The sequence below is a fragment of the Eptatretus burgeri genome, chromosome 9 (genome assembly GCF_056783735.1).
Source record: "Eptatretus burgeri isolate ZD-2024b chromosome 9, Ebu_testis_v1, whole genome shotgun sequence".
Lineage (NCBI taxonomy): Eukaryota > Metazoa > Chordata > Myxini > Myxiniformes > Myxinidae > Eptatretus > Eptatretus burgeri.
The window spans coordinates 21,642,098-21,669,894 of NC_140969.1; the positions used below are offsets into that span (position 1 = coordinate 21,642,098).

At 43.3% G+C, this 27,797-nt stretch overlaps 1 protein-coding gene across 1 annotated transcript in view; it reads left to right on the plus strand.

Moving 5' to 3' along the window:
• The window catches only part of LOC147019683 (sodium-coupled neutral amino acid symporter 2-like), a 170,531-nt gene that overhangs the window by 32,001 nt on the left and 110,733 nt on the right, over positions 1-27,797 (plus strand). The window contains exons 3-4 of the mRNA XM_085894324.1: positions 13,657-13,763; positions 14,682-14,909. Coding sequence (XP_085750450.1) covers positions 13,657-13,763; positions 14,682-14,909 — 335 coding nt within the window. The remainder of the gene's footprint in view (positions 1-13,656; positions 13,764-14,681; positions 14,910-27,797) is intronic.

Sequence of the window (27,797 nt, forward strand, 5' to 3'; positions counted from 1 at the left end):
TGATAAATGTATAAACAGGCGAGCATTGGGTGGCTTTGACACCAACTCTGGTTGAAATATTGAGTAGTCGATCGAGTTGAAAAAATAAAATTTCGAAAAATATTTAATTTTTTTTGATCTACCCTTATTTGTTGGTCGTGGTGTCTGTCTGTTGGGTTGGCGATGTAGTCGAAAAAAAAATTCCAAACGTTTTTTTTTGAGATTTGTTCCACCCTTATTATCAGTACTTAAAATGGCGATTTCGATGAAACTTGGTTGGTAGGTTCATACCATGACCGAGTTGTGTGCAAATGAGAACCGTTGCGATGGACACCACTGTTGCCTAGCAACGGGACTTTGAAATTTTTTTAAAATCATAAAAAACTTCTTTTTTCGAAAATCAAAAATCGGGCCACGACCGACTTTGGGCCATTCAGCCATATTGTCAAAAATTTCCAGCCGGATCCTATGAAAACTGTCGGAGAAGATAGACTTTGAATGAACCCTGGTCAAAAACAATAATAAAAACGAAGTTCGTTATATCTCGGAGACTGAGACAGATATACATGAAACTGGTATAGTTGGTTCATGGTATGTCCTAGGTATGTGTGAGAAAGAACCGTTGCTATGGACCCCTCTGTTGCCTAGCAATGGCTGAAAAACCTCTAAATATGGGGGTATTTTTAACAAAAAAACAATCTGCAGCATTAACCCTTGAAGTCTAGAATCATGAATTTTCCTGTGTTTAATCCTCGGGTCATTCCCCATCTTACGGGCCCATCGCGTCAGGTTCTATTGGGTAGGCGACTACCCATGTCCGCCTCCCGGCTTGTCCGTGTGTGTGTTTGTCGGGGGTTTTTAACCCCCTTGCAGTTGTTCGATTTTGATGAAATTTGGGTGGTCGGACCAGTTGATGACCTCGTTGTGCTGCATAGGTACTGGTTGCTAACGCCCCTTTGGTTGCCTAGCAACGGGATTTTGAAATTTTAAAAAAATCATAAAAAATTAATTTTTTCAAAAATCGGGCCACGACCGACTTTGGGCAGTACATTCAGCCATATTGTCAAAAATTTCCAGCCGCATCCTATGAAAGCTGTCGGAGAAGATAGACTTTGAATGAACCCTGGTCAAAAAAAAAAAAAAAAAAAAAAAAAACGAAGTTCGTTATATCTTAGAGACAATGAGTCAGATATACATGAAACTGGTATGGTTGGTTCATGGTATGTCCTAGTTATGTGTGTGAGAGAAACGTTACCATGGACCCCTCCATTGCCTAGCAACGGCTGAAAAACCTCTAAATGTGGGAGTATTTTAACGAAAAAACAATCTGCAGCATTAACCCTTGAAGCTGGAATCATGAATTTTCTTGTGCTTAATCCTCAGGTCATTCCCCATCAAACGGGCCCATCGCGTCAGGTTATATTGGGTAGTCGACTACCCATGTCCACCTACCGGCTTGTCTTTCTTTGTATCGTTTTTGAGCTCTATTATATTCTCTCAATGGTGAAGAATCACTTAAGAAATTCTCATAGTCTGATCCGGATCCGGATCTTGTCACACACCTGTCCACAAAATTTCATCCGGATCTGTCCACAACTTTTTGAGATATCCTCCACACAAACAAACAGACAAACAAACAAACAAGCAGTCATAGACTGGTACTTACGAAATCGTCAATTTGACATCTGACCTTGTCTAATAAAAGCTGTCTATCGAGAAGGTAGCGACGCAAACTAGAAGTTTCTACGATGATTCTGTACCAAACCATCAAAAATCGAATGTTTTGGATGTTTGACCTCACTGTGACCTTGACCTTTGACCGATTTTGACCAAAATCTAATCAGTGCTAGCCACCACCCTCCTGAATCACGTGATGTAATTTGACATTGGTAGCTTCTTCTGTTCTCGAGTTATCTGTACCAAACCATCAAAAATCGAATATTTGACCTCACCGTGACCTTGACCTTTGACCGATTTTGACCAAAATCTAATCAGCACTAGCCATCACCCTCCTGAATCACGTGGTGTAATTTGACATTGGAAGCTTCTTCCGTTCTCGAGTTATCGTGCCTACAAACAAACAAACAAACAAGCAGTCATAGACTGGTACTTACGAAATCGTCAACTTGACCTCTGACCTTATCTAATAAAAAGCTGTCTCTCGAGAAGGTAGCGACGCAAACCAGAAGTTTCTACGATGATTCTGTTCAAAACCATCAAAAATCGAATGTTTGACCTCACTGTGACCTTGACCGTTGACCAATTTTGACCAAAATCTAATCAGCGCTAGCCAACACCCTCCTGAATCACGTGGTGTAATTTGACATTGGTAGCTTCTTCCATTCTCGAGTTATCTGTACCAAACCATCAAAAATCGAATATTTGACCTCACTGTGACCTTGACCTTTGACCGATTTTGACCAAAATCTAATGAGCACAAGCCATCACCCTCCTGAATCACGTGGTGTAATTTGACATTGGTCGCTTCTTCCATTCTCGATTTATCGTGCCTACAAACAAACAAACAAACTAACAAACAAACAAGCAGAAACTGAAGTCATCAATATTCTTACGAAATCTTTAGATTTCGTAAGTCACAAACAGAAGCGGAAGGCATCAATATACTTACGAAATCTTTAGATTTCGTAAGTAACAAGCAGTCATAGACTGGTATTAACGAAATCGTCAACTTGACCTCTGACCTTGTCTAATAAAAGCTGTTTCGAGAGAAGGTAGCGACGCAAACCAGAAGTTTCTACGATGATTCTGTACCAAGCGTCTCGTAAAACATCCGATTTTTACCAGAATTTTTAACAAAGGAGTGTTAAGCATATTTAACCGTTACCAAAATTGAAGACAGGATTGAAATTGACTTTAAAACGAGCGCGTAATGCCGTGTGTTATCCCCCTCATTCGCATAATCTTCAGTTAAGACTCAGATATGACACCTGACATTAATGTCATAAAACATCCGATTTTTACCAGAATTTCGACAACCAAGTATGAATCACACTTAGCCATTACCAAAAGTGAAAACAGGATTGAAATTGACTTTAAAACGAGCGCGTAATGCCGTGTGTTACAATCCCCCTCATTAGCATAATCTTCAGTTAAGCCTCAGACACGACACCCGACATAAATCTCATAAAACATCCCATTTTTACCAGAATTTCGACAACCGAGTGTGAAGCATACTTAGCCATTACCAAAAGTGAAAACAGAATTGCGATCCGAGTTAAAACGAACTTGTAACGTCGACCAAAGCAAAAATCTCCATTTCTCCACGCAATTATTTAATATTATTTTATCAAAGTTACAAAACCATAATATTCGACCATCCACCAACAATCTTTACATAATCCGACGGCTTAGCGAGTCAGGCATGCGACGATAACCTTTATTGGGATAAAAAATGACTTTTAAACACCATCTTTATCGAAAACACCATCAGCACGTACACGCAAAACCTTTATGTGACTCAACGCCGCGTCTGCTCGAGCGCGCTGCACCACGTGACGAGCCGTTACGCGGCGAGTGAAATATCTTTTATACAATCTTAAAACGTCTCCAAAACATCTGGTTTTTTTGGGGTTTTTTTACCAGAATTTCGACAACCGAGTGTTAAGCGTCCTCAGCGATCGCAAAAACCGAAGATAAAATTAAAATCGAAGTTAAAATGAACTCGTAACGTCAACCGAACCAAAAATGCTCCATTTCTCCACATGAATTTACGGAATTATGTTTGCTTGACCTTTGACCGATTTTGACCAAAATCTAAGCGCTAGCCATCACCCGCCTGAATCAAGTGGTGTAATTTGACATTGGCAGCTTCTTCCGTTCTGGAGTTATCGTGCCTACAAACAAACACACAAACACTCAAACACGCACACAAACAACAGAGGATGGAAGTCATCAATATACTTACGAAATCATTAGATTTCGTAAGTAACAAACAAGCAGTCCTAGACTGGTACTTACGAAATCGTTAACTTGACCTCTGACCTTGTCTAATAAAAGCTGTCTCTCGAGAAGGTAGCGACGCAAACCAGAAGTTTCTACGATGATTCTGTACCAAACCATCAAAAATCGAATTTTTGACCTCACTGTGACCTTGACCTTTGACCGATTTTGATCAAAATCTAATCAGTGCTAGCCATCACCCTCCTGAACCACGTGGTGTAATTTGACATTGGTAGCTTCTTCCGTTCTCGAGTTATCTTACACACACACACACACACACACACACACACACACACACACACACACACACACACACACACACACACACACACACACACACACACACACACACACACACACACACACGATGGAAGTCATCAATATACTTACGAAATCTTTAGATTTCGTAAGTAACAGAAAGAAAGTGGTGAAAACATAACCTCCTTCACCTTTGGTGCAGTAGGTAAAAACGAAAAACACGGTCAGTTCATCCATGAAGCCGTGTGACTACTTGTCTATTAATTACGTCCTGTTTGAACATCAATTGCACACTGACTTCACACACGTACGTCGATTTATGACGTGCTATTGGAATGTACTTTTCGACCCTTTAGACTGCTGCGACCCCTTCGACCGTTGAAAACCCAAAAGACCCAGATGACCCAATCATCCTCAAAGACCCAAACGATTCAGATGACCCAAAGATCCCCAAGGGCCCAAAAGACCCATCCATCCATCCATTGGGACCTTACTCTGTGCAGAGCGTTGGTACTACATAAAGACCACTATGACCCAAATGACCAGTCCCTGAAGATCCAAAAGACCCTGAGGACCTAAAAGATCAAAAGGACCCAAAAGGTCCCAAAGACACCGACCACCCAAAAGACTCCGAAGACCCAAACGACCCAGATGACCCAAACATCCTCGAGGACCGAAAAGACCACAAAGACCCAGATGACCCAAAGGTCCGTGATGACCCAAAAGACCACAATGACCCAAAGGACCCAAAAGATCCTGAAGAGCCAAAAGACCGAGATAACCAAAAAGTCCTAGAGGGCCCAAAAGACCACAAAGACCCAGATGACCCAAAGGTCCCTGAGGATCCAAAAGATCACAATGACCCCAAAAGACTCTTTAAGACCCCTTTTACCTTTAATGGCGGAGTAGCTCCTTGTGAGCCAACGGCCATCCATATCTCGTGCCCAACTGTGTCTGCAGACGTCCTCCTGCAGTTGGGTTACTTTTTTATTAGGAGGTTGGTGGCAGGATTTGCACTCCGGCCACCGTAAAACCCTTCATTCCGCAAGACACAAAAACGCAAAAAAATCTGAAAACCCACTCCGTGGGAGTACCTCCTGTGCAGCTTCCCTTCACAGGTCAGCTCACCGGATGACGGGATTGGGGCAAAGCCTTCGGGACCCCCAATCTTTGATGATAGGAGGGAAACCACGGGGTAACATCCCTGGGTCAGATTGCGGGAGAGTGTGTCGGAGTGGTGCTGAGGTGTCGTCCACCAGACGGCGGTCTCCTTGGGTTAACCTGAGGCGGTCCCTTCGCATGGGTGCCTGGAATGCCCAATCCCTAAGAGAGGATGATCACCTGTCTCTGTTATCATCTGAGCTCAAGCGTTTGGACATCGGGATTGCAGCTCTCTCTGAGGTTCGGAGACCGGATTGCGGCGAGATAATGGTGGGTGGTTACACCTACTATTGGTCTGGTCGCTCTGATGGTTACCATACCCAAGGAGTTGCTGTAGCTGTGTCCAATAAGCTGACCCCAAATATTGAGGTAACACCGGTCAATGAGCGTATTATGAGATTAAGGATTCGTCACTCCTTAGGTGTCATTTCCCTGGTCTCTGTTTATGCTCCAACTGAGGCGAGTGATCTCACCGTGAAGGATGCATTCTATGCCACGCTCGAGTCTGTGGTTGATCAGTGCCCCAGTCGAGACACACTTCTAGTCTTGGGGGATTTCAATGCATCGACTGGAACTGATAGGGATGGTTATGAGGTGTGTGTTGGTCCCCATGGGTCAGGAACTATGAACCAGAATAGCACTAAGTTCCTTGACTTTGCAAGAAGTCATGGACTTAGGGTGGCTGGTTCATGGTTTCAGCGCCCACAAGCTCACCGCTGGACTTGGTATTCCAACGCTGGCGGTGTGGCAAAGGAGATTGACCATGTCCTCATTGACGGTCGTTGGAGGATGATCCACAACTGCAGGGTTTACTGGAGTGCTCAGTTCCTCAATACTGACCACAGGCTTGTTGTAGCAATGCTAAAGCTGCACCTTAAATCCTGGAGAATGGTACCATCCCAGCCGAGGCTGGATGTTGGCAAGCTCAGGGATGAGAGAGTTGCTGAGGAGTTTGCGAACAGGCTGAGTGGACGCTTGGGGGGTCTGGGTGCTTTGGGGGGTCCTGAAGAGTTGTGGAGTGCCTTCAAGACCACCGTCCTTGATGTTGCCGGTGAATGTCTTGGAACTCACCGCAGGGCAAAGAAGAATTTTGTCTCTCAAGGGACACTGGATACCATTGACCAGAGTCGCAGGGCCAGGCTGAATGGCAGAGCTGAGCTGTTCAGGGAGCTGAGGCGTAAAACAGTACGTGCACTGAGGGTGGACAAGGAGGCCTATGTGCGAGGAATCTGTGAGGGGGTAGAGCATCACCTGTGGACAGGTGATTCTCGTCCCGCTTACAGGGGAATTCGCGCATTGCGTTCATCCAAGCCCATCCCTCGGAGCACTGCAGTTAGAGCAGAGAGTGGTAGGCTCTTGACAGAGGAGTCTGAAGTGAAGGCCCGCTGGGCCGGTTACTTTGAGCGGTTGTACCAGGCTGATCCCCCAGCTGTCGAGTTGGACGTCAGGGGTGTTACAATCCCTGTTGCTGACCCTTGAATCAACTGTGGTCCAACTTCGCTTGTGGAAACACGGGCTGCGGTGAACCAGTTGAAACGGGGCAAAGCTCCAGGGATCTGTGGCATCCATGCTGAACTTCTCAAGGCTGGTGGAAATGCTGCACTCGTGTCGTTGCATGCAGTTTTGTGCTCTGCCTAGAACACAGGCATCGTCCCAACTGATTGGAAGAGGGGCCTTGTTGTCCCTCTCTGGAAAGGGAAGGGTGATCTCCAAGACTGCAACAACGACCGAGGGGTGACGCTGCTCTCAGTGCCAGGCAAGGTCTTTGCTCGGATAATTATTGATAGGGTTCGCCACCATCTGCTTGGGCACCAGCGTCCAGAGCAGTCAGGCTTTACACCAAAGAGGTCAACGATTGACCGTATCCTTGCTCTTCGTGTCCTCACCGAACGCAGACGAGAGTTTCAGCAGGGGCTTGCTTGCAGCCTATGTTGATCTCTGTAAAGCGTTTGATTCGGTGAATCGGGATGTCCTCTGGAGGATTCTTGGTCTTCGTGGGGTGCCACCAAAACTGATCGATCTGATGTCTTAACTCTACTTTGGTACTGAGAGTGCTGTGAAGTGTGGTGGTACCATCTCTGACTTATTTCCAGTTGTTACTGGAGTTCCTCAGGGGTGTGTACTGGCCCCCACACTTTTCAGCACTTGTTTGGACTGGATTTTAGGGAGGATGTCGGAGAAATCAAGCTGCGGTGCATCGTTTGGGAATGTCAAGATCTCGGACCTTGATTTTGCAGATGATGCAGTCATCTTTGCGGAGACTTTAGATATCCTTTTGGGGGCCCTCGAGGTGCTGAATGAGGAGTCGGAGCCGCTGGGATTACGGGTTTCTTGGGTCAAAACTAAGATCCAGGCTTTCAATGACATCTTGGATGCTGCTGTCCTGTCTGTGTCTGTTTGTGGTGAGGATGTTGAGGTCGTGGAGATATTCACTTACCTTGGCAGTGATATTCATGTCTCTGCTGGCTGCGAGTCAGAGGTCAATAAACGTCTGGGTTGGGCCTGGGGAGTCATGGATTCAGTGGATCATGGGGTGTGGCGCTGCCGGTACCTGTGCGGGAGGACGAAAGTCAGAGTCTTCAGGTCCTTGGTACTTCCAGTCTTGTTCTATGGATGCGAGACTTGGACTCTGACCAAGGATCTGAGACGGAGACTCAATTCCTTTGGTACCAGGTCTCTTCGGAGAATCCTTGGCTATTGCTGGTCAGATTTTGTGTCCAACGAGCGGTTGCTGAGAGAGACTCGGATGAGATTTGTTACCTGCATAGTCCGTGAGCGTCAGTTGCGGCTGTATGGACATGTGGCTCGTTTTCCTGATGCTGATCCTGCTCACCAGATTCTCTCAGCGAGGGAGTCTCATGAGTGGAGGAAGCCAGTGGACCGACCAGGTGCCTCGTGGTTGCAGCAGGTTGACCATCATCTCAAGGAGATGGGGATGGGCCTGGCATCTGCCTGGGGGTTGGCCAGACGGAGGCCCCTGGAGTACCGGCGGAAAGTGGACGCAGCGATGCGCTGTTCTGGCACATGCTCCCATACTTGACTTGACTACCTTTAAGATCCTTTTTAACACTTTCGACACCTTTAGATCTTTTCACCCTTGAGAGCTTTTATACCATTTTGACCACTAGAACCCTTAGACCAGGGGTCTCCAACCTTTTTTGGGTGGAGGGCCACAAAACCAAAGTGGTGAGGAGCGGAGGGCCGCACCCAAAAAAAGGACGCTAAATTCCGAAAAAGAAAATATATATATATATATATATATAATTAATATGCGGAAATTTAAACAAAAATTAGTGCTGAATATATTTTTCTTGCCAACGAATATGATAAATGAATAATCGTGTTAAAAACACATGTGTCTAATATGAATCAAAATCATAATAAAAATTACAGATCGCTTTGATCATTGACCCTGACAAATTGGCAGTATCGCGGGCCGCATTGCAATGTAAACTTAATGTGGCCCGTGGGCTGCAGGTTGGAGACCCCTGTCTTAGACCTTTACACCACTGAAGTCCTTTGGACCCCTTTGGATCCCTGAAGACCTTAACACCATTCAGACACCTTACGCCCTTCAAACAGATGAGATAACTTAGACCCAAAACACCTCCTCACCACAACCACTTCAACCACTCCCAACACTTGAATATCCTTACCACGAACACCATAACGCTTTCCCGACCTCACTACAACCGCTACGAAACTCCGCAACCACAGTCAGTTTCCCGGACGCTCACCACAGTCCTTTAAGGATGTCAGCGGACATTACCCACCACGACGGAGCCTTTGAGTCGGAACATATTTGCATATAACTTGAAGCGCAAATATGTGCTGGGGCTCTTTTAACGTCATCTGGGTAGCCCTGGTGCTCTGCTAAATAAAGACGTTCGTTTGGAGTTCAGCACACGTTCGTGGCTGGAGAGTGCTCCAAAAACCCGTGCCCCATGTAAATCTCGGAGCTCTGTTGCATGGCCAAGCCTGGGAGCAAATGAGGCCATTTTCGGTTCCGGAGTCTGGCGGGGTGGGGCTACCTCTCAGGGTGGTGGCTGTGCACCAACAAGACTGCCTGTATACGCCTAAAGGACATTTTGATCCGCTTTTTGGCTCCTCCCTTCTAATCCCTCTCCCCATTCCTCATCACTCCTCGCCTTGCCTTCCCCGCACTTTCCTACAGCCCAACCATGCATACAAAGCAACATGCACACGCTACATTACAAGACACACACACACTCATTACATTACCAATCAAAGCCATTTCCATGCTGCTACCATCACTACCCTGCAAAGCCATTCAACATTGGGTACGCTGCAGTGAAGGAAACTGTGAAGGAAGCAAGGACTGGGGTGCACTGCAGTGAGAGAAACTGCATGGCCGAAGGAAGCAAGAACCGGGTGCAAACCAATGAAAAAGCAGCATGCGAGGACAAAGGGTGTTGTGGTGACCTTCACTTCCAAAAGCACACCCCACCCGGGAGGAATAAAAGCCAGATATTTCCAGGCATCGGAGCTGCTTCTTTGCATTTGGGGAATGGTACGAGTCTGCTGCACCACAAGAACAAACCCCCCACAAGGGCGAACCTCTGCAGATAAAGCAGATTGGTCCCACAAGACAGAGAGTGGATGGGCAGCTTAAGTTCCCTCGACTCAGCGGACAGACACACTGATTTACACGATCTTACCTTCCTATCGCTACTTCTATTTCGTCTACTTGAGACTCGTAAAAAAAAACTCAACGGTTGCCTCTTGACCCGTCAGGGCACACAGTTTCAACGTTTACCCCTTGACCTGTCCGGGCAGGGTTACTGACTTGCATCCTCACAGTTTCCTCTTGTGCACACATTGCAAAGCCTGTGCCTCTCCCGACATGCTGCACAACACTATCATCTTTCTCCTCCTCCTCCCCTTCAAGTTGGGACCCACATGGGCTGGCCCGCCCGTGTGCGGGTGAGAACGGGGTCTGCAATGCACCCTGACTTCTTCTTCTTCATCTTCTTTTTCTTCTTCTTCTCTCTATAGCTCTCATCTAATTACCTGGTTGAATGAGGCTGTGAGGCTGTCTGTATTGTTTTAGTGTAAAGGCCGAATGTTTAAGGGGTTCTTTTATGTGCTCGGGCTCGAGCCTTTTCTGTGTGACACCACATCGTGTATATACTTGCCTTTGTTAAAACAATATAGACTTTCCAAACATGCTTGTTCGTCTGTTTCCTGCATTGGTTGGACATGGTGTGTCATCAGTAGACGGGAGGTTGTACCCCACTGATTCGCTACGCTTGACTCACCCACGTCCCACTTACGGTTCCGCTCGGCTGTACCTAATTAATAGATAAAGGTGAGGCATCGAGAGCACGAGAGCACGGTTCTCCATCTGGGATAACGAAACCACCAGGAAGATAATGTGACACTTGATCTTGGGGACCCACCATATTTAGTTGTTTTAGACAGCCTCCGTGGTTGCTTAGCAACCTGTCGTTCCAAGGAGTTATTTGTGGTTTGTGACCTGGCTGGCAAACCCATAACAATAAATATGTGTATAATCGCTATTTATGCACATGTACAATAGCAGCCACATACATGTGTAGGTATAATCACTGTGTGTGTGCGTGTGTACGTGCGTGCGTACACCTGTATAAATTGTTATCGTCACTAAATACCCAACATATTTGTATTCGAACTTGGCGTTCTATGTGAAAGTAAGTTCAGTCCTGCCGATGGGGGCATCGCTGTGCACTCGTCCATGGGGCACATTCAGTGATGCATATTGCTTCACTGAATTTGGAAACAAACTCTTTTTGATGTCAAAAGGCCAAACTTCTAAAATCAATTTCAATCTGAAAAATAATCAATTTTCATCCGATTGACCGGAGCTTTGATTATGATTGTCAATTTTAATCTTAATGAAATGGACAATTTGATGTATCCATGGCAACCTTTGGTGAGAGGGTGGATTTTGCAAGTGTCGTGCTCTGCACGACGTCATTTTCTTGTTACCTGCAAAGTCGAAGATTTTTCAAGTTTATCGGTTAGTAGATTTTGTAATTGTCTGTCTGTCGCCTACAGGTCACAATTTTAAACCGATATTCACGAAACTTCACCACATGGTGGAGTTTGTCATAAAGAAGCCTATTGTTTTTTGAGGTCAAAAGGTTTCACACCAGGCCCAAGGTCAACAACTAAGGTGGTGTTTCTAAAATCCTCAATTTTCATCTGAATCACTTGAAATTTGAAGAGGATTTATATTTCAGATCACTGAATTCAACCAGCAAATTTTTTTGAGATCAACATGAACCAAAACGTCTACATAGTCCCAAGGTCAACAACTGAGTTGGTATTTCTAAAATCCTCAATTTTCAACCTCTTGACTTGAAATTTGAAGAGGGTTTAAATTTCAGTTCACTGATTTCAACGAGCCAATCAGTTTCTGAAGTCAATATTAACCAAAAGGTCAACATGGACCGAATTTCTAAAATTGTCAATTTTCATCCGATTGACTTTAAATTTTAAGAGGATTTGCATATCAGGTCACTGAATTCAACCACCAATTATTTTCGAGGTCAACATAGGCCAAAAGGACAACATAGGCCGACTATCTGAAATTGTCAAATTTCATCTGATTGACTTGAAATTTGAAGAGGAGTTTCATATTTTATCACTGAATTAAACCAGGCAATTATTTTTGTGGTCAACATAGACCAAGAGGTCAACATAGTCCCAAGGTCAACAACTAAGGTGGTATTTCTAAAATCCTCAATTTTCATTCCATTGACTTGAAATTTGAAGAGGATATATATTTCATGATGGAAGAGGATAACAACAGATAGCACGATATCTCAAAACATTTTGGACAGATTCGGATGAAATTTGTTGGATGAGTTGGTTAGGTGACAAGAAAAAGCCGATTTAGATTTTGGTTTTGGTCCGCATCCAGATCCAGCCTGTCAGTGGAATACAAAACGTCAAGTAAACAGGCTGGTGGAGGTATGCACTCTCCCGAGTGGCTTTCTAGTTTTTGCTGTGCCCCAAATCTTATTTAACCCCTTGGCTACGGAAGGCCACCTTCTGGCTTTGAAATCAAACTCTGAAGTCAGAGTGAGAATGCATGTTTGAATAAGCACTAATTACAGCTAGGGACAACTCTGCCAGCCTAAGCAGTTTCTTGGCAAGGGCTATACTGGGGTAGTTTGTCATTGCCTTCCCAGCAGTAGTTGGGGCAGAAATTGAGAAAAAAAAATTTTTTCAGGGTGCCAGCGATAACTTGCTGCACTTCACAACGAACCCTGCGGGATTTTTTACACCCACCAACTAATCCCAGCAGACAAAACGCCAGTTCAGCGTCCATCCGAAGGACGGCACACACATTGATGAAACACCAGGATGACAGTTGAAAGGTGGGTCGGTATTCGAACCTAAGCTCGACAGCTTTAATAGAGGCGAGCGTGCGTTGTGCCCGTACCTCGAGGCCATCCTGCCAGCGCCGTCCTTTCACATATGTACACAGTTAATAGCTGAGCAAATAACGTGTGCGTGTGTGTGTGTGTGTGTGTGTGTGTGTGTGTGTGTGTGTGTGTGTGTGTGTGTGTGTGTGTGTGTGTGTGTGTGTGTGTGTGTGTGTGTGTGTGTGTGTGTGTGTGTGCGCGTGCGTGTAGGGGTGTGTATGTGATCAGAGGTGTGATAGGAGGAAAGATCGAAGGTGTAATCAGAGGTGTGGGGCTGCCATACATGGAATGTATATTTCCCATGTCCTCTGCTTGCACTCCAATTTGGCCAAGTGGTGGCATATCTGACGTCACGAAACGCCCTCCAATACGTGCATCGTCAAAATGGCAAACGGAATGACTGGTGGAGGTGTTATCCAATAGAAGGGCGAAGGTGTGGGGCTACCATATATGGAATATATATATATATTTTTTTTATACCAAGAGTATGAAACAGTTGCTCACGAATATTTCATGCAAAAGTATCGAGAAACTTTTCAGAAATATTAAAAGCCTTATTCCGGTTCGGAGCTTTCGTTTGCACACTTATCGTCGCAGTGGAACAAAATGTACGTTTTTGTTTTATTTTACACTTTTAGAGTTCTGGAACTCGTACATGTTGTACATGCTTTACTAATACGTATGTAAGCTTGCTGGCTTGTCTTTCGAGGTGTGCGATCCCCTGAGCACCCCCCATCCGCAAGTAGAAGCGCGAATTGCTGAAATAAATAAATAAATATTGAACAAATGGGAGCGAGTGGGGGTTTTCGGGGGGGGATGACGCCGGCTTCTCGAAGATTTCATCAGCCTTGGTCTGTTCGTACAGCACACGTGGCGTGAGAGTTTCAGAGCAGTCATTTTTCTTCAGCAACGCATTACTCGACCCGAAGGAACCACTTCAGTCTTCAGTAACACGGTCTACCTCACGTCCAGGTAAGAATGACCACCAGTCGTGTGTTTGTGGGTGAGAGACGTACTTGTTGGAGCCCGTTTTATCGCTTGTCCGTGATATTCGAGCTCTCTGGCATTGTCTCCGAGATGGCGGGATCTATGGAAAGTCGAGTACGCACGAACGTCACGCAGGCTCTCGAATGACAATGGGGGGGGTGTAATTGTAATTCGCGTTATATTAAAGTGTACGATTCTTTATATATATATTTTTTTTTGTTGTTGGGGAGGGGGGGGGTAATTTGTCCCGATCGTGAGGTAATAGTACAGTTTGTGACTGCAGGAACAATGACTGCCGCCTGTTTTTGGTTGACCGACGCTTGTGGCAAACAGTGTGGTTACGGTTTGCATCGAAAAGAACTTGTCGTCAACACTCTGCCATTAGTTGTGACTGGACTTGAAGGTTGGACGATTGCCTTTAAACGATACCTGCCAAGAAGGCAATACGTGCTCTGCCAAGGAGCCTGGACGTGAGGATGACACAAAAGACCATGTTGCTTCAACAACCGCTTGATGAGGTTGAGATTATTTATTTATTTATTTTAAAGACAATACCTTTTCTTTAACCGTTTTGAAAGTGTTTTTCGATACAAAAAATGCCTTTGTTTTGTTTATAGATGTGGCAGCCTTGACCAGGACAGTACTCAGTTTCCTTCCCTGGTTGTGGTTGTGCTTGTGTTTGTGGTGGTTACGCTGATGGAATTGCTAGTTGAGCTCTGCCCTTCGTGTGATCACGCACAACCACAAGTGGTGTGAAACTAGTGGTCGTCACATTTGCCATGCCCACTCCCAAATGTTGTAAATGTTCCCTTTTTAATGATTCATTCAAATTGTGATCACGTGATGGGAATTGACACGTTGGGTGGTGGTGGGGTGTGCTTGGTGACCTTAAACTATTTTTAACCGTGGGTTTGTTGCAGCTGTTGGTTTCAAGATGTCGAGACGAAGGACTTCAAGCATGACGTATCGCCATCAGTCTGAGGAATCGACGCAACTCACCAGAGGGGGGTCCATGGACAATATGTCTCCGTCGGAGCCACTGGAGAGTTTTGCAGCAGTCCCGATGCTGGAGAGTGGCAACGGAGATGTGCCATCTTTGATGGAACCTGAATGTCACACGATGGAGAGCCGGTGAGTTGCATACGCATGTGGTTTCAAACTGAAAAATTATTCTTCATCGACCAAAATGGTTTTGACACGTTTCGCTTCTTGGTCACCATTAGTGTATAGTTGGTTCTTCCTTGTTCTGATGCAGCACATTGCTGCGGGGTAGCATCATTGGCTGAGGGTGTGGCTGTGCCACTGATGCAATTCCCTCTGCAAGTTGGGACAGGAATTTGTTCAGAGCGCTGGCAATAGGGTAGATTTAGCCTCTCATCTTTCTGAGGTCGGCAAAATGAGTACCAGCTTACTAGATGCAGAGGACACTGCATCAGCTGCATGGCTGCGCTCCCAGTAATGATGCAACCAGCAGCCACAGGCTGCATACAAAATAGTAAAAAAGCTAAAAAAAAATCTTCAAAAAGGTTTGGCGATCATGTGGAACGAAGGTGAGTCTTCTCAAAATCGGAAAGGGACTATGAAAGGAAAAAGAGTGCACAGGTAAGTTTCCCAACACCTCCAACCCTCAATACTGTATATGTGAAGTTCTCAAGAATACAAAGAACTGAGGTCATTCACTTTGTATTCTGATATGTTATTCTGTCTAATAGAGGAAAAGAGAATGACTAATTGGAGAATAAATAATTGTTAACAAAATCAGGATTTGTAAATCGGTGCTTCATTTTGCTCATATGTCTTTATTACCCTATTATTCATTCTCTGTGCTGCAATTGAGATCCTTCCTTTTGTTTGCAGAAAATGGCTGCTGGTTGCATCATTTTACATGGGGGGTGTGGTTGTGCCACTGCTGCAGTGCCCCTTGTAGGTTTGGGCAGGAATTTGTAATTTGTTTATGGTGCCGGTGACAGCTCACCCACTCTTTGCAAAGGACACCTTGGGATCTTTAACGTCCATCAACTAATGGCGGTAGACGGGATGTTCATCAGAGGGGCGACACACACATTGATGAATCACCCTGCCCCATGAAACCCTGGGATGACACTTCATAGCTGGGTCGGGATTCAAACTTGACAACTTGATTCAGGCTTTACAACTTGGAGGAGACTGCGCAAACTTCTGAAGTCTAGGCCATCCTCTCAGCCTGTATAGAGAGTGGGTCATCTACAAGTTTAGGTGGTGTTGAAAAGGGGTGGCATTTGGTGCATGTTTCTAATTTGTTAAAATCTAAAACCTATGTTTCTGAGTGTGGTTCAAGGTTGGTATGGACTTTTTTTATTCCAGCAAATTAAAAAGTACATGGAAGGTGATGGAAATTTTCCTATTTCCATGATGCTCCACGTACACAATGGTCTCATTGATGTGGTACACAGCTTGCTTTGATGTCTTCGTCATTTGCACGTTTATTGCCTCCAAGATGTTCTTCGTGTGGTTGAGAGATTAAAATTTGATGTGTTGGACTTTACAGAGGTCGAATAGAATGAAAAACGAGTCTTGCTGGTGAATGCTCGTGTCTATCTGCATCAGCAGGCAGGTAGAACAATTGATGAAAACGATGGGATGTTCATTGAGTGATAATAACCGCCGTGGGAAGCAAGGAGGACCTGACATTTCAGGCATTAAGCCTTTGTGTTTTGCTCTGACAAAGGGTTAATGTCAGCTTCTCCAAACTTCCCACAACAGTGAGCATACCTCCACGACTGGGGAAATAATTTGAGCATCTGCTCCAAGTCTGTTAGGTCGGTGGTTCAAACCTGAGTCGTACCAAAGACTTTAAAAATAGTACGTGATGCTTCCTTGCATGATGTTCAGCATTTAAAAAGTTGAGCATGGGCAATCTCCTTAAGTTGGCATGCGTGGAAAGGAGGGAATTCCTCCTTGGAAAATGCCCTGTGAAGTGCAGTGAGAAAGTTGGCACTATTGTTGTGACTTCACCTCCAAAGGCTACACAGAGTGCCCCAGAAAGTAACTTGACTTCCCTCAAGCTCAGTGGCTGTTTTTTTTTTTTTTCGTCTAACAGGTGTGTGTAGTTTGTTGTGTGTATAATATGTGCATAATCACGTTTCTTGTGCATGTATAATCACTATTCATGTGTGTGTACGTGCCACCGCCAACGGTCATCTTCACTCGCGAGTATCTCGATAGACCAGATGTATTTCTGAGAAACGTGCATCCCAGAAGCATTTTTTAGTAAAAGTTGGGAACATGACTTTTTAACATAATTAAGGTATGCTGAATTCGACTAGCCCTGTTCCCAAGCTGAATTTTGAGTTTTTGACCATCTAATTAGCATAAACAAAATGGCTGGCAAATTGACAATTTTGGACACTTTCTTGGGACAGGCACTACTATACCATTTAAATAAATGCACATTGTTCACATGTACGCATCTTAGAAATGTCCCTTGAGCAATAGATCAAAGCTGCAGGCGAATAAAATTCGTAACATGCCAAAAATCTATTATTATGCTAATTAGCTACCGCCATTACCAATAAATCTATTTTCTGCTGTAACTTGGTTACTATGCATGCAAACCTGACAAATGAGATGTCTAGACCTACGTTTTGAGGGTTAAGAAAAAGGATTGACATATTTGAAGCATTTTAATGAATGTTTACATGGTTACCGATGTTTATTAATAAAATGTGGAAGTTAAAGTTGCTAGTCTGTAATCATAAAAACTAAACAAAGTTCTATCATGCTGCTATGTGAACAAATTTCAGTCAGCATAAACAGTTTTCAGGAATACCTAACATCTTTGAGGCAAATCGTATTGTATTCATGCAAGGAGTCTGATCATAAATCTGTTGCTGGCATGCACACATTGATGTGCATCGTAATCCTGAATTCCGGCATGTGCAGCGTCGAGTCTTGCATTGTTTCCAACATGCACAGGCTACCATCTCGAGGTAATTGTCTGGAATGGGACTCGATGCCAACAGTATGGGCTGCAGTCCTGATTCCCGAAGTCTCCATCTAATTTCAGAGGGCGCAGGAGCTCAGGTGTGGGGCAGTGGGAATTTCTCCATATCGCTTGATAGTGTACTCTCATCAAATGGAAATGGAGCGCATCACTTGTTGTGGCCATGGCTTCTGGTTTCCCCGTCTTGGAGAACAATAAATGCCGTGCTGCATCAACAGAGCCTGTTGTGTGCACATTGTATATTCTGCAGACAAAGGTTTCTGAAGATTTGATGGTTTCCTCTGCGAGTTCACCAATGCCCAAGTTGTTCAGCAATCCATGGTGCTCTTCAAAGACCTTCTATGATGATCGTTTGGTGTGATTCACGATGTAGGAGGTGGAGTCACACCCAGTCAATGTGTGATATGCTAGCAAGGATGCTGCTGAGCCTCTTGGTAGTTTGTTGAAAACTGCATCAATGGGTATATACCGCCGTTTCTTAGATGTGCTCGACATCATCCAGAGATGCTCGCATTGCATACGTCGAAAGTGGGATACCAGAAGCAGGAGAACATCAGTGTCCCTGGAAGACACAACAACTGTATTAAACTGGCTGTGGATGGCTTGCAGCACCAATCTTGTGTCCGCTTCTTCATGTGTGGATTTCAGACGTGTCAAATCAGTTGTATCTTTTGATGACTTCACCTCGAGTTCCTCTCTAAATACCCCGGCAACTACAATTTCTTTATCCTTCAGCGCCTGCGAACACAGTTCCTCAGACAAATGTGCGAGATCTGCTTTATTATCAGCTAGTGACAGAAAATTTGACCAGTTCTTTGGAAGAGTTACATCACGACCTTCCACAAGCCGTCTGATTGGCCGTGCTGCTGAACTGCGCCGCGTTCTGGTCGTACCCTTGATTGTTTCTACCCTGTATCTGTTGAACATAATATTAATTCTTTGATATTTGGAACCTGCTTTTAGTACAGTTTTCACATACGTATCGGCCAGATCTCCAGAGGTTACAGCATCATCAGGCTTTCCAAGAGCTACGACCAATGCTTGTCCATCAATGATAAGGCAAGTTGACGTGTCATGAATTTGAATTGTCTCAGGACAGTCTATGTCTTCTGTTATCACGTTAGCAAGTAACAACTTGTTTCCAGTGCATAGTGTACCATTCATTTCGGCAAGAGATACAGGGACCGGAAGAAGCTCATGTTTGAGTACAGATGGCAAATTAACTGGCCGACCCGCCTCATAGGCAGTAATTAGACGTCGGAGGACATTTCTGTCTGTCTTCAGAACAATTTTCTTTTCTTTGTCCTTTGTGTGTTTAACCACTTCATATAAAGTGGCAAATGTTGGGGCGTTATTCCTGCGCAGATGGTCATGGATTGAAACATGTGGCTTATCACATTGCTCAGCCACGATCAACCTGTCCTGAACAAATTTCTTGACTTCTTCTTGTCCAAGCTCCTGGGCAACATCGTAGTGATTCTTGAATTGACTCTGTTGCTAGGTCTTTCGTAGAAAGGTTTTGCAATGTACTTGGATGTGATACAGATGAGAACACGCTGAATCCCTGGAAAGTGGAAAGTAAAGAATTCTCGTCATCATTGTCTCTCGTTTGTCGTGATTTGATTGCTTCGTGTGAAGGTCTGTACTCCCACAGTGGAGACTGTACTGTGCATTCCATGGGTTTGTTCTGCGATGTGAGATCTCAGGTTAAAGGAGAGTGTCCACCTCCTTTCTCTGTGTCCACACAGAGCTGATGTCATCTTGGTGATACTAATGATACCACCTCCTTTCTTGCCTGTGCCGTTTATCCATTCCATGGCCTGTCAGGATCTACTTGGCTGAACTTGTGAGCAGATCTCTTGACTACAAAATTGCCTCTTTGGAACTCTGTTAAAACAGGTTCTGGAAGCTGATGCATCTCCACTAGATACACTCGACCCCATCGTGCATAGTTCAGGTGGTCATACCACTTGAAGTAGGGCAACATCAGACTGAAAGAGTAAAGATGGAGATCCCAGATGCCATCACGCTGAGCTCGAGTGAGTTGCAGCAGTATAGCGACCATGTCCATATATTGCCACCAGAAGCTGAAGTTCACATCATCAGATCTACTCTCAACAAAATCATCCAGGAGCTTCCTGAACTTTTCCTGATCCAGAAATGTTATCAGTTCTGGAATCTTCTGCGGGTCGTCATCAGAAGCCATCCTGGAAATGCAAGCAGGACAGTCCTCGTCCGCCTCTGCAACAAAGGAGAGAAGGCTTGGCATCATGAGACGTCACAGAGCTTGCAAAGTCAGTTTGTGTGCCCTCATAGATTTGTTTTATGACTTTCCTGCCAGAACAAGTTCTGCAGTGCCTTGCCTGAGCAGCCCACTCTCCACCCACACTTCAACTTGTCCGGAACCATTCATATGATCTCCTATGGCCTTGAGGAAGTTCATCGATACGTGAAGGCCACCTAGGCAAGGTATTAACTTATCCTGGTATTCTGGAACGGACCACTTTAGCTCCATAAGTCTGCAGTGCAGCGCTTGGTCGACTGTGAGGACTTGTATGTTCCTGTCCAAAATGTGAAGATATTGCCATGCATCTCTTCACGACGGTATTCAAAGTATCCAACTCATGAGCGGGAGCAAGGATTATAGGCAAATATCCTACTGTTGTCTGTTCTGGTTCCTCTGATGGCAATGACTGATTGAATAGTGTCCAAGAAGGTTTTATCTCTGAATTTTGAAGGCGCAAGAAGAAAGTGAGGTCTGTAGGTTTTGCTTGTCTTGCATACTCATTGTCCTCCTCAGATTTGCTGAAGCAGGCTTCGTTGACGAGTGCTGTGAATACTGGCTTGCATTTTTCACGAGTTGTACTGACAGGATGCAGCTCCTCCAGGCCATTTGGCACAATCAAAGTATGTCTTGTGGATCGCTCGAGATTTTTAAGAGAAACATCAGTTGTTTGGCCTCGTTGCCATGCTGTCATTTGAGTTGCATGGAAGGTATTCTTTCCATCAAGTGTTTCATCAAGGATGTCAATGTTATCACAGGTGAAGTGGATGAATTTATTTGCCTCAATGTTTGGTGGAATGATGGCACCAGTTGCTTTGTCCAATGATTTGAGAGTGCTCTCGGCCAAGGAAGTGTCTACTTGCAACACCTGTTCGTAACTCAGGCAATGCCCTGCCTTGTTGAACAATCGTACTAGGTCTTTTGACCACGTAGCTTGATGAAGCGTACTTGCAAGACCAACATGTTTTGGAGTCCATTTTTACCACCACTGATGCAGTAGACAAGATCTTGTGCCACACTCAGACTCTGCTCCGGACATGTTCTTCATTGTTCCCAGGGCTATCATCTTCAAGGGATGCCTGGCCACCGACGATCAGTCTCAATAGCATATATAAACTCTCGGGAATGCATGCTATAACATCTTCTTCACTGACAGAGAACCCTTTGTGTCCTGGAGTTTCCATCATGTCTCCACGGACTTTCATAGCTACATGAACAAGTGAAAGGAAAATGTCATCCTGGGGCTCATACTTAGGAAAGGCTAACTTTTCCTCACTCTCCTCTGTGTCTGCTTTAATCTGCAAAACTGCTGTTGGCTGGTACTTAGTGGGAATCAATACAGTTTTTCATTATGATATACAACTGTCAAGAGGTTGAAAGGAATTGAAAATGCCCCCAAGCTGTGACTGCAACTTTTCCTTGAATGTTCCTCTTCTGCTTTGATAGGAAAGCTGAATCATGGTTGAAGATTCCTCAGCTAGCTCCTTGTACCTTTCCCATACATCATCCAGAAGAATCACATGTCCTTTGTCAGCTGATTGATGGAGCTCTTGGCAAAGCCATATCATGGCAAGGTCTGTATTTGCTGACTCCTGCTTTGTTTTGGAGATAGACCTGTTAAATGCGCTAAGACAAGGCAGATGATATTTGGCTTCAGTTGCAATGAGGTCAATCACTCCTGCCAGTCGATGGCCAACTTTGTAGTCAAGATGTGAGGCTTGAATTATTTGATCACTCATTTGGTTAGTCATGACGGAGATCAGTCGTGCCTTCTTATTTGCAGTTTGACAGAAAATGCAAAGGCTCCAGTTGACTGGCTGCACACCTTTTCGCAATGAATGCCTTTTACCACCTGGAACACCTGAACTGCAACCTGCTCCCTCTGTTGATGCTCTGTCTGAGTCCTCTGAAGACGTTCTATTTTACTCTTGTCCGTGAAGTGGGCATAGCACATTCTGTCCCACACAAGAGATACGGCTGTGTCAGAATCTAATGCATTATCAAGACGATCAATTCAGTCTGTATTTTTGGAGTCCCTCAGCTTCTTTCTGCTACAGGCTGCATTCCTGAGTGTTGTGAGTCCATGTTCATTTGCTTCACTCAGGTTTTTTCTGGCTTTGTGCGTTTCGCAGAAAATGCACAGGCTGTCGTCTACAGGTGACGGCCTCTTCAAGCTCATCACGGGATCCATTGTAGCCTGCAAACAAGAATGAATCATTATTATAGGCCTACACAAGCCCTTAACAACTTAACAGTTAACAATTATTCACAAGTAAAATAGATTAGCATTGTGCTGGTATTAGTGCCTGTCCCAAGAAAGTGCCCAAAATTGTCAATTTGGCAGCCATTTTGTTTATGCTAATTAGATGGTCAAAAACTCAAAATTCAGCTTGGGAACAGGGCTAGTCGAACTCAACATACCTTAATTATGTTAAAAAGTCATGTTCCCAACTTTTACTAAAAAATGCTTCCAGAGCCTTATACAGGGCCCTTTTCGAGAAATATTTCTCATCTATAAGACTGAATGGAGCCTTCCCTGGTCTTGAAACACCCATCTTTACTCCAGCAACGATCCACAACTCATGAACCAAACCGTGTCATTCGTGCTCTTTTTTTCCCCCTCCGTCCCCAAAGTGGTGACGATGTGAATCCATGTATGCCTGGTTTCAGTCTTGTTCTTCATCGACGGGATGGTGTCGGCAAAACCTAACAAACACATGTCTCGTGGCACAACTCAGGGCACCACTTGCGTGGCCCTCGGCTTCACCAAAGCTGCCGTCTAGGGCTCTGTTCTCACTCCCATTGAAGTCATTGTATTTGGCTTGGTCCTCCATCCTTCGGAACTCGGCAAAACGGAGTTGCCAAAGCTCAAGCCTTTGCTTCCGGCAGCACGGGGTCAACAAGTCTCGCCAAGCTGCAGGACCAGACAATGTCACAAACGCATGTCGAATGGTGTGATTCTGGGTGCATTGTGCACGGTTCTCGTTCCCATAAAAGCTGCCATTTTTCAGCTCTGTCTTTGCTGCCTTCAAAACCATTGTATTCGACACGGCCCTACATCCTTTCCACCCGAGGTGAGAAGGAGGCGGAAAACGCACCGCCGCCTCCTGCCGTGTGTGTGTGTGTGTGTGTGTGTGTGTGTGTGTGTGTGTGTGTGTGTGTGTGTGTGTGTGTGTGTGTGTGTGTGTGTGTGTGTGTGTGTGTGTGTGTGTGTGTAAGTTGCTGTTGTTGACTGCTTTCTCCGCATGTAGATGGGCTTCAGGAGATGGTACGGAGACCTACTAGTTGTCAAAAGGTAGGTGTGTGTATGTGTAAAATCAACTCTACTGTTTCATATATATTTATATGTTTCTTATGTGTCTATTTGATTCTTGTGTATTTGTGAAAACTACATTTCGTACTATGAAAATGATGCAACTAAACAAATTGAAAGTTAAATTAGGGCAGCCCCGAGCTGAACTCGCTGCCCTGTGGAGTAACTCCTCAGAGGATTTGTGTTCTTTGACAAGGCAATGCTGGAGTTAACTCAGATATCCTGACTGTAGGAGGTGGCCATTCTGGGTTAGCCGATTTGGGAACACTTATCTGAATGCAAAGTGCATAGATGTGGGATTTGCAATTGCAAAACCTGTCCTATATTTGCCACAAACAATACAATTGATTGTATAGTAATGGCTAGATCTTACAAGTTGAAAGAAACCAAACAATCAATTGCATGTTAAAACTCAAACATAGTTAACTTATTGATTTGTAGCAAATGTGCCATGCAATATGTTGGTGAAACAATACAGATATGTAATGTAAGGAATAATGTACACATGAGCGGCACAAAAACCCAGATAAAACTACTGGTTCTCCACTACTCTTGTCATTTTACTTATGGATACTGTCAAAATGCGAGCTTCAGTGTTCAGGTTGGAGAAAAGATGAGCGATAATGGCCGAAAAATGGATGGGATGGAAGATAAAACAATCACAATTACATAAGCAGAGACAACTTTTCTGGATTAAAGAATTAAGAACTGCTTACCCATATGCATTAAATGAAAGAATTAATCATACATCCATACAACATAATGGTGAAAACATAATTGACTCTGCTTTTAACACTTTACCATGAGACTCCAAGAGACACAGAGTACAAAATTATGGATGTAAATGTCCAGTTATAGACACATGACAACTAGTAAATGAGTGGTTAGATCTTCACAAATCAAATATCTGTAGATTACTTAACAGCAGTAGCATTAAGATCAATTCTGGACATCATTGACCATAGAATGTACAAAGAGAAATCCAAAGAAGTTAACCGTGGAAAAGACAATGACATTATCAAAATTATATTTGACAACAAAGGGGTGGAAATGATCAATATAGAGAAAATCCATCCATCCACTGGGACCATACTCTGTGCAGAGCGTTGGTGCTGCCGAAGCAGTCTCCTTGGCTATTGGGCACAATCCTGGACGGGTCGCCACTCCGACACAGGATACCAGCATGCTGGCACTCATTTTTGCCGACCTCGGAAGGATGACAGGCAGAGTCAACCCCACCTGGTATTAATTCAACAGCCGAGTGGGATTTGAACTCAGGATACTCGGTTCCTAAGCCCACCACCCTAACCATTAAGCCAACACCAGGCATATAGAGAAAATACTACAACAGAAATAAGTGTAGGGTAAACTTCCAGAAACTATACAACAGAAAGAGCCACCAAGGGTTGTGTACACTTTACAAAATGCAATTAGGGGAAAAATCTTCAACTACAAGGGAACTGTGCAATCTGTAGATATACAGGAATGATTGAGTAATGCACATCATTGTAATTGTGAACATTCTGTATTTAAAGATCATAATAAACACATTTGTCCACATCATAAACACATTATCACAGGGGATCTCAGAATAGTGAAATATATGAAATTATGTATATTACTTACAAAAGGACCAAATTATAGAGAAAATAAAAGGATTACCTGGAATAAAGCAATGGAACTTACAATGATAGGATTGACAGAATGGATGAGCGAGTAAATTGATAAATACAAAGTACCAAACACACAAATGGCTTTTTGGTTGGAGGAGGTAGAGAAACATGTTAAAAGGAGAATTGTTGATTTGAAAAGAAAAGTTCGAATCAATAAATCAGAAAGTAATTTTGAACAATCCAGAGACGAGTCATTGTTTATAACGGCTTCAAACACAGTTATTGTTCCAATTAAAAGCAAATAATAATATTGCATTTAATGCAAAACATTCTACATTCAAACACTTTTGGAAGAATTGGGCTTACAGACTGGACTCTCAAAGACCTACAAAATAAGTAACGATAATAAAAATATACTTGATAAAACACCATAATAATCACTCCAAAGCGAGAAGACTGTTAGTTCCAGATAAACACCATAATAATCACTCCAAAGCGAGAAGACTGTTAGTTCCAGATAAACACCATAAATTACCATTCATTTACTGGATCCCAAAAATGCACAGAACCCCTGTAATATGAGGTTCATCATCGCAAATAGAGAATGCAGTTTGAAACCATTGTCAGGTAGTATGACAGAGGCGATGAAACTCATTTATATATGCTTGAAAAACTACAATGAAAAGGCAAGGTTTTATTCTGGTATTAAAAAATTCTGGATCATTGATAATTCCAAACCTGTAATCGACAGTATCCACAACATTTAATAACAAGGGTAAGGCTAAATGTCTATCAATTTATGATTTTTCTATATGATAAGCTTGTAATCGCATTGGACAGAGTGGTAGATAAAGCATTTGCAGGAGGTAATAAACTATACATTTAAAGTCTATCAAAAAAGAGCAAATTGGTCCATAAAGGAAATGAATATTCATGTAGTTTTTCAAAAAATAAACGTTGAGAAAGTATTCAATTTCTCCTAAACAACATTTTCTTTACATCTTGCAACAAGATACTCCAGCAGACAGTGGGAATACCCATGGGTTCATATCCAGCCACTTTCTTTGTAAATTTGTTCCTGCACATGTACGAGTCTGATTGGGTCCAGAACATGTGCAGGAATGAACTAACAACTGCATGAAGGTATGGAAACATCTTTAGATTCATTGATGATTTACTCGCAATTAATGATGGGTTTGTATTTGATTGGCTTAATGATGATGTATATCCAAAATAACTTGAATTTTAAAGAGGAAAACTAGACTCGCACTTCAATTTATTTTTTGGAGTTTCAAATCGATATCAATAATAATAATAATAAATTTCACACCAAATTATTTCATTTTGGTGTGTGTTTGTGTGTGCGTGGTTTTTTTTTTTTTTTTTTTTTTCTTCCACGGCAAAGCTTACAGAGCTTACCGTGCAATAATGAAGTTAACTCCTGTGCTTAGTAGAGTTACTAAACTTTGTCACTGTTTCGATGAACATTAACACAACTCACCAGAGATAAATAATAGTTCTCCAGTCTCCAGTGCCCTGCTAGCCTTCATCTCAATCGCTCTTCTTGAAAATGAAATTATATCGGGCCTGAATTTAAAACTGATTGAAAACCATTTCCATGGGACTTCCAAGAGAACTTGTCTCTTCCTGTACTTCATCCTCTAAAGTGGTTTCAAAATATTGATACAAACTATTGTTACATTTCCTTTATTTATTTATTTTAAACAGAAAGACCTGTTCCCAATGGGAGGGGAGGGGTGAACCCAGGGAGAGGGGAGGGGGTGGTCATGTGCATATTACGGTGTGTTAATGTTATTATTATTATTGTTCGGGTTCCAAGGCTGGGAAACCTATTGTTTTTGTTCGGATTATTATAATTTAAAAAAAAATTATTATTTTTCCGTTTGATCTTTGCTTGTTTATTTACTTACTTTTGTGTTATGACATGTGTGTTAAATTACTTTTCTCAGCAACCTTTGATCCAATTGACAAGAAATTTTTACCAAAATATGCATCCACTCATGTAGAATTTTTGAGTGATAATTATGTCATAGGTCACGTGATGTGGGTGCCATACTGGAAAAAAGGAAAAAGCTGCTCGATGGAAAAAAATTGAAGCATAGCTCACTGTCAAGTTAAGTACTCCCCATGGGGAATGTGTTGTTAACCATGACGTCTTTGGTGCCTTCATTATGATGTCATAATTTGACAAACACAACACTTTATCCCATCAGTATGAAAATAATTGAGTGTGATTTACGTAAAAAATATTCGTGGAAAATGTAAATTTATGACTTCAATGAGTCACGTGGTTTGGCAGCCATAATGGATTGAACATAACTTTTTTAAATCTTCTCCAGAACGGCTGACCATATTGATGTGAAACTTCATGCACATGATCTGCGAACCTTGGGGAATATATAAGCGTCTAAATTTTCATCTCATAGGTTAAATGTTCTGGCAGCTATGATTTTTTTGAAGAATAAACCTTTAAAAACCTTTTTCTCCAGAATGGCTGGACAGATCGATATATTCACGTAGGTCGTATCCTTCAGCTATGTAGGTCATATATCGTAGGTCATATAGTCCTTCAGCTATGTTAGAGCAAAGGAAAATAAATAAATTAATATTTCTCTGAAACCATTTAAGCTATTGAAGTCAAACTTTGCAAGTATCTTCTACTGATCAAGAGGAATACATGTTTAAAGTTTCAACGTGATTGGCCGCAGGGTCTGGCAACCAGCATTTAAAAAAATTATTTGAAGAAGAGGTGGATGAAGAAGAAACCCTCCAATTTTATCTTCTCCAACCATGTGACTAATATGTC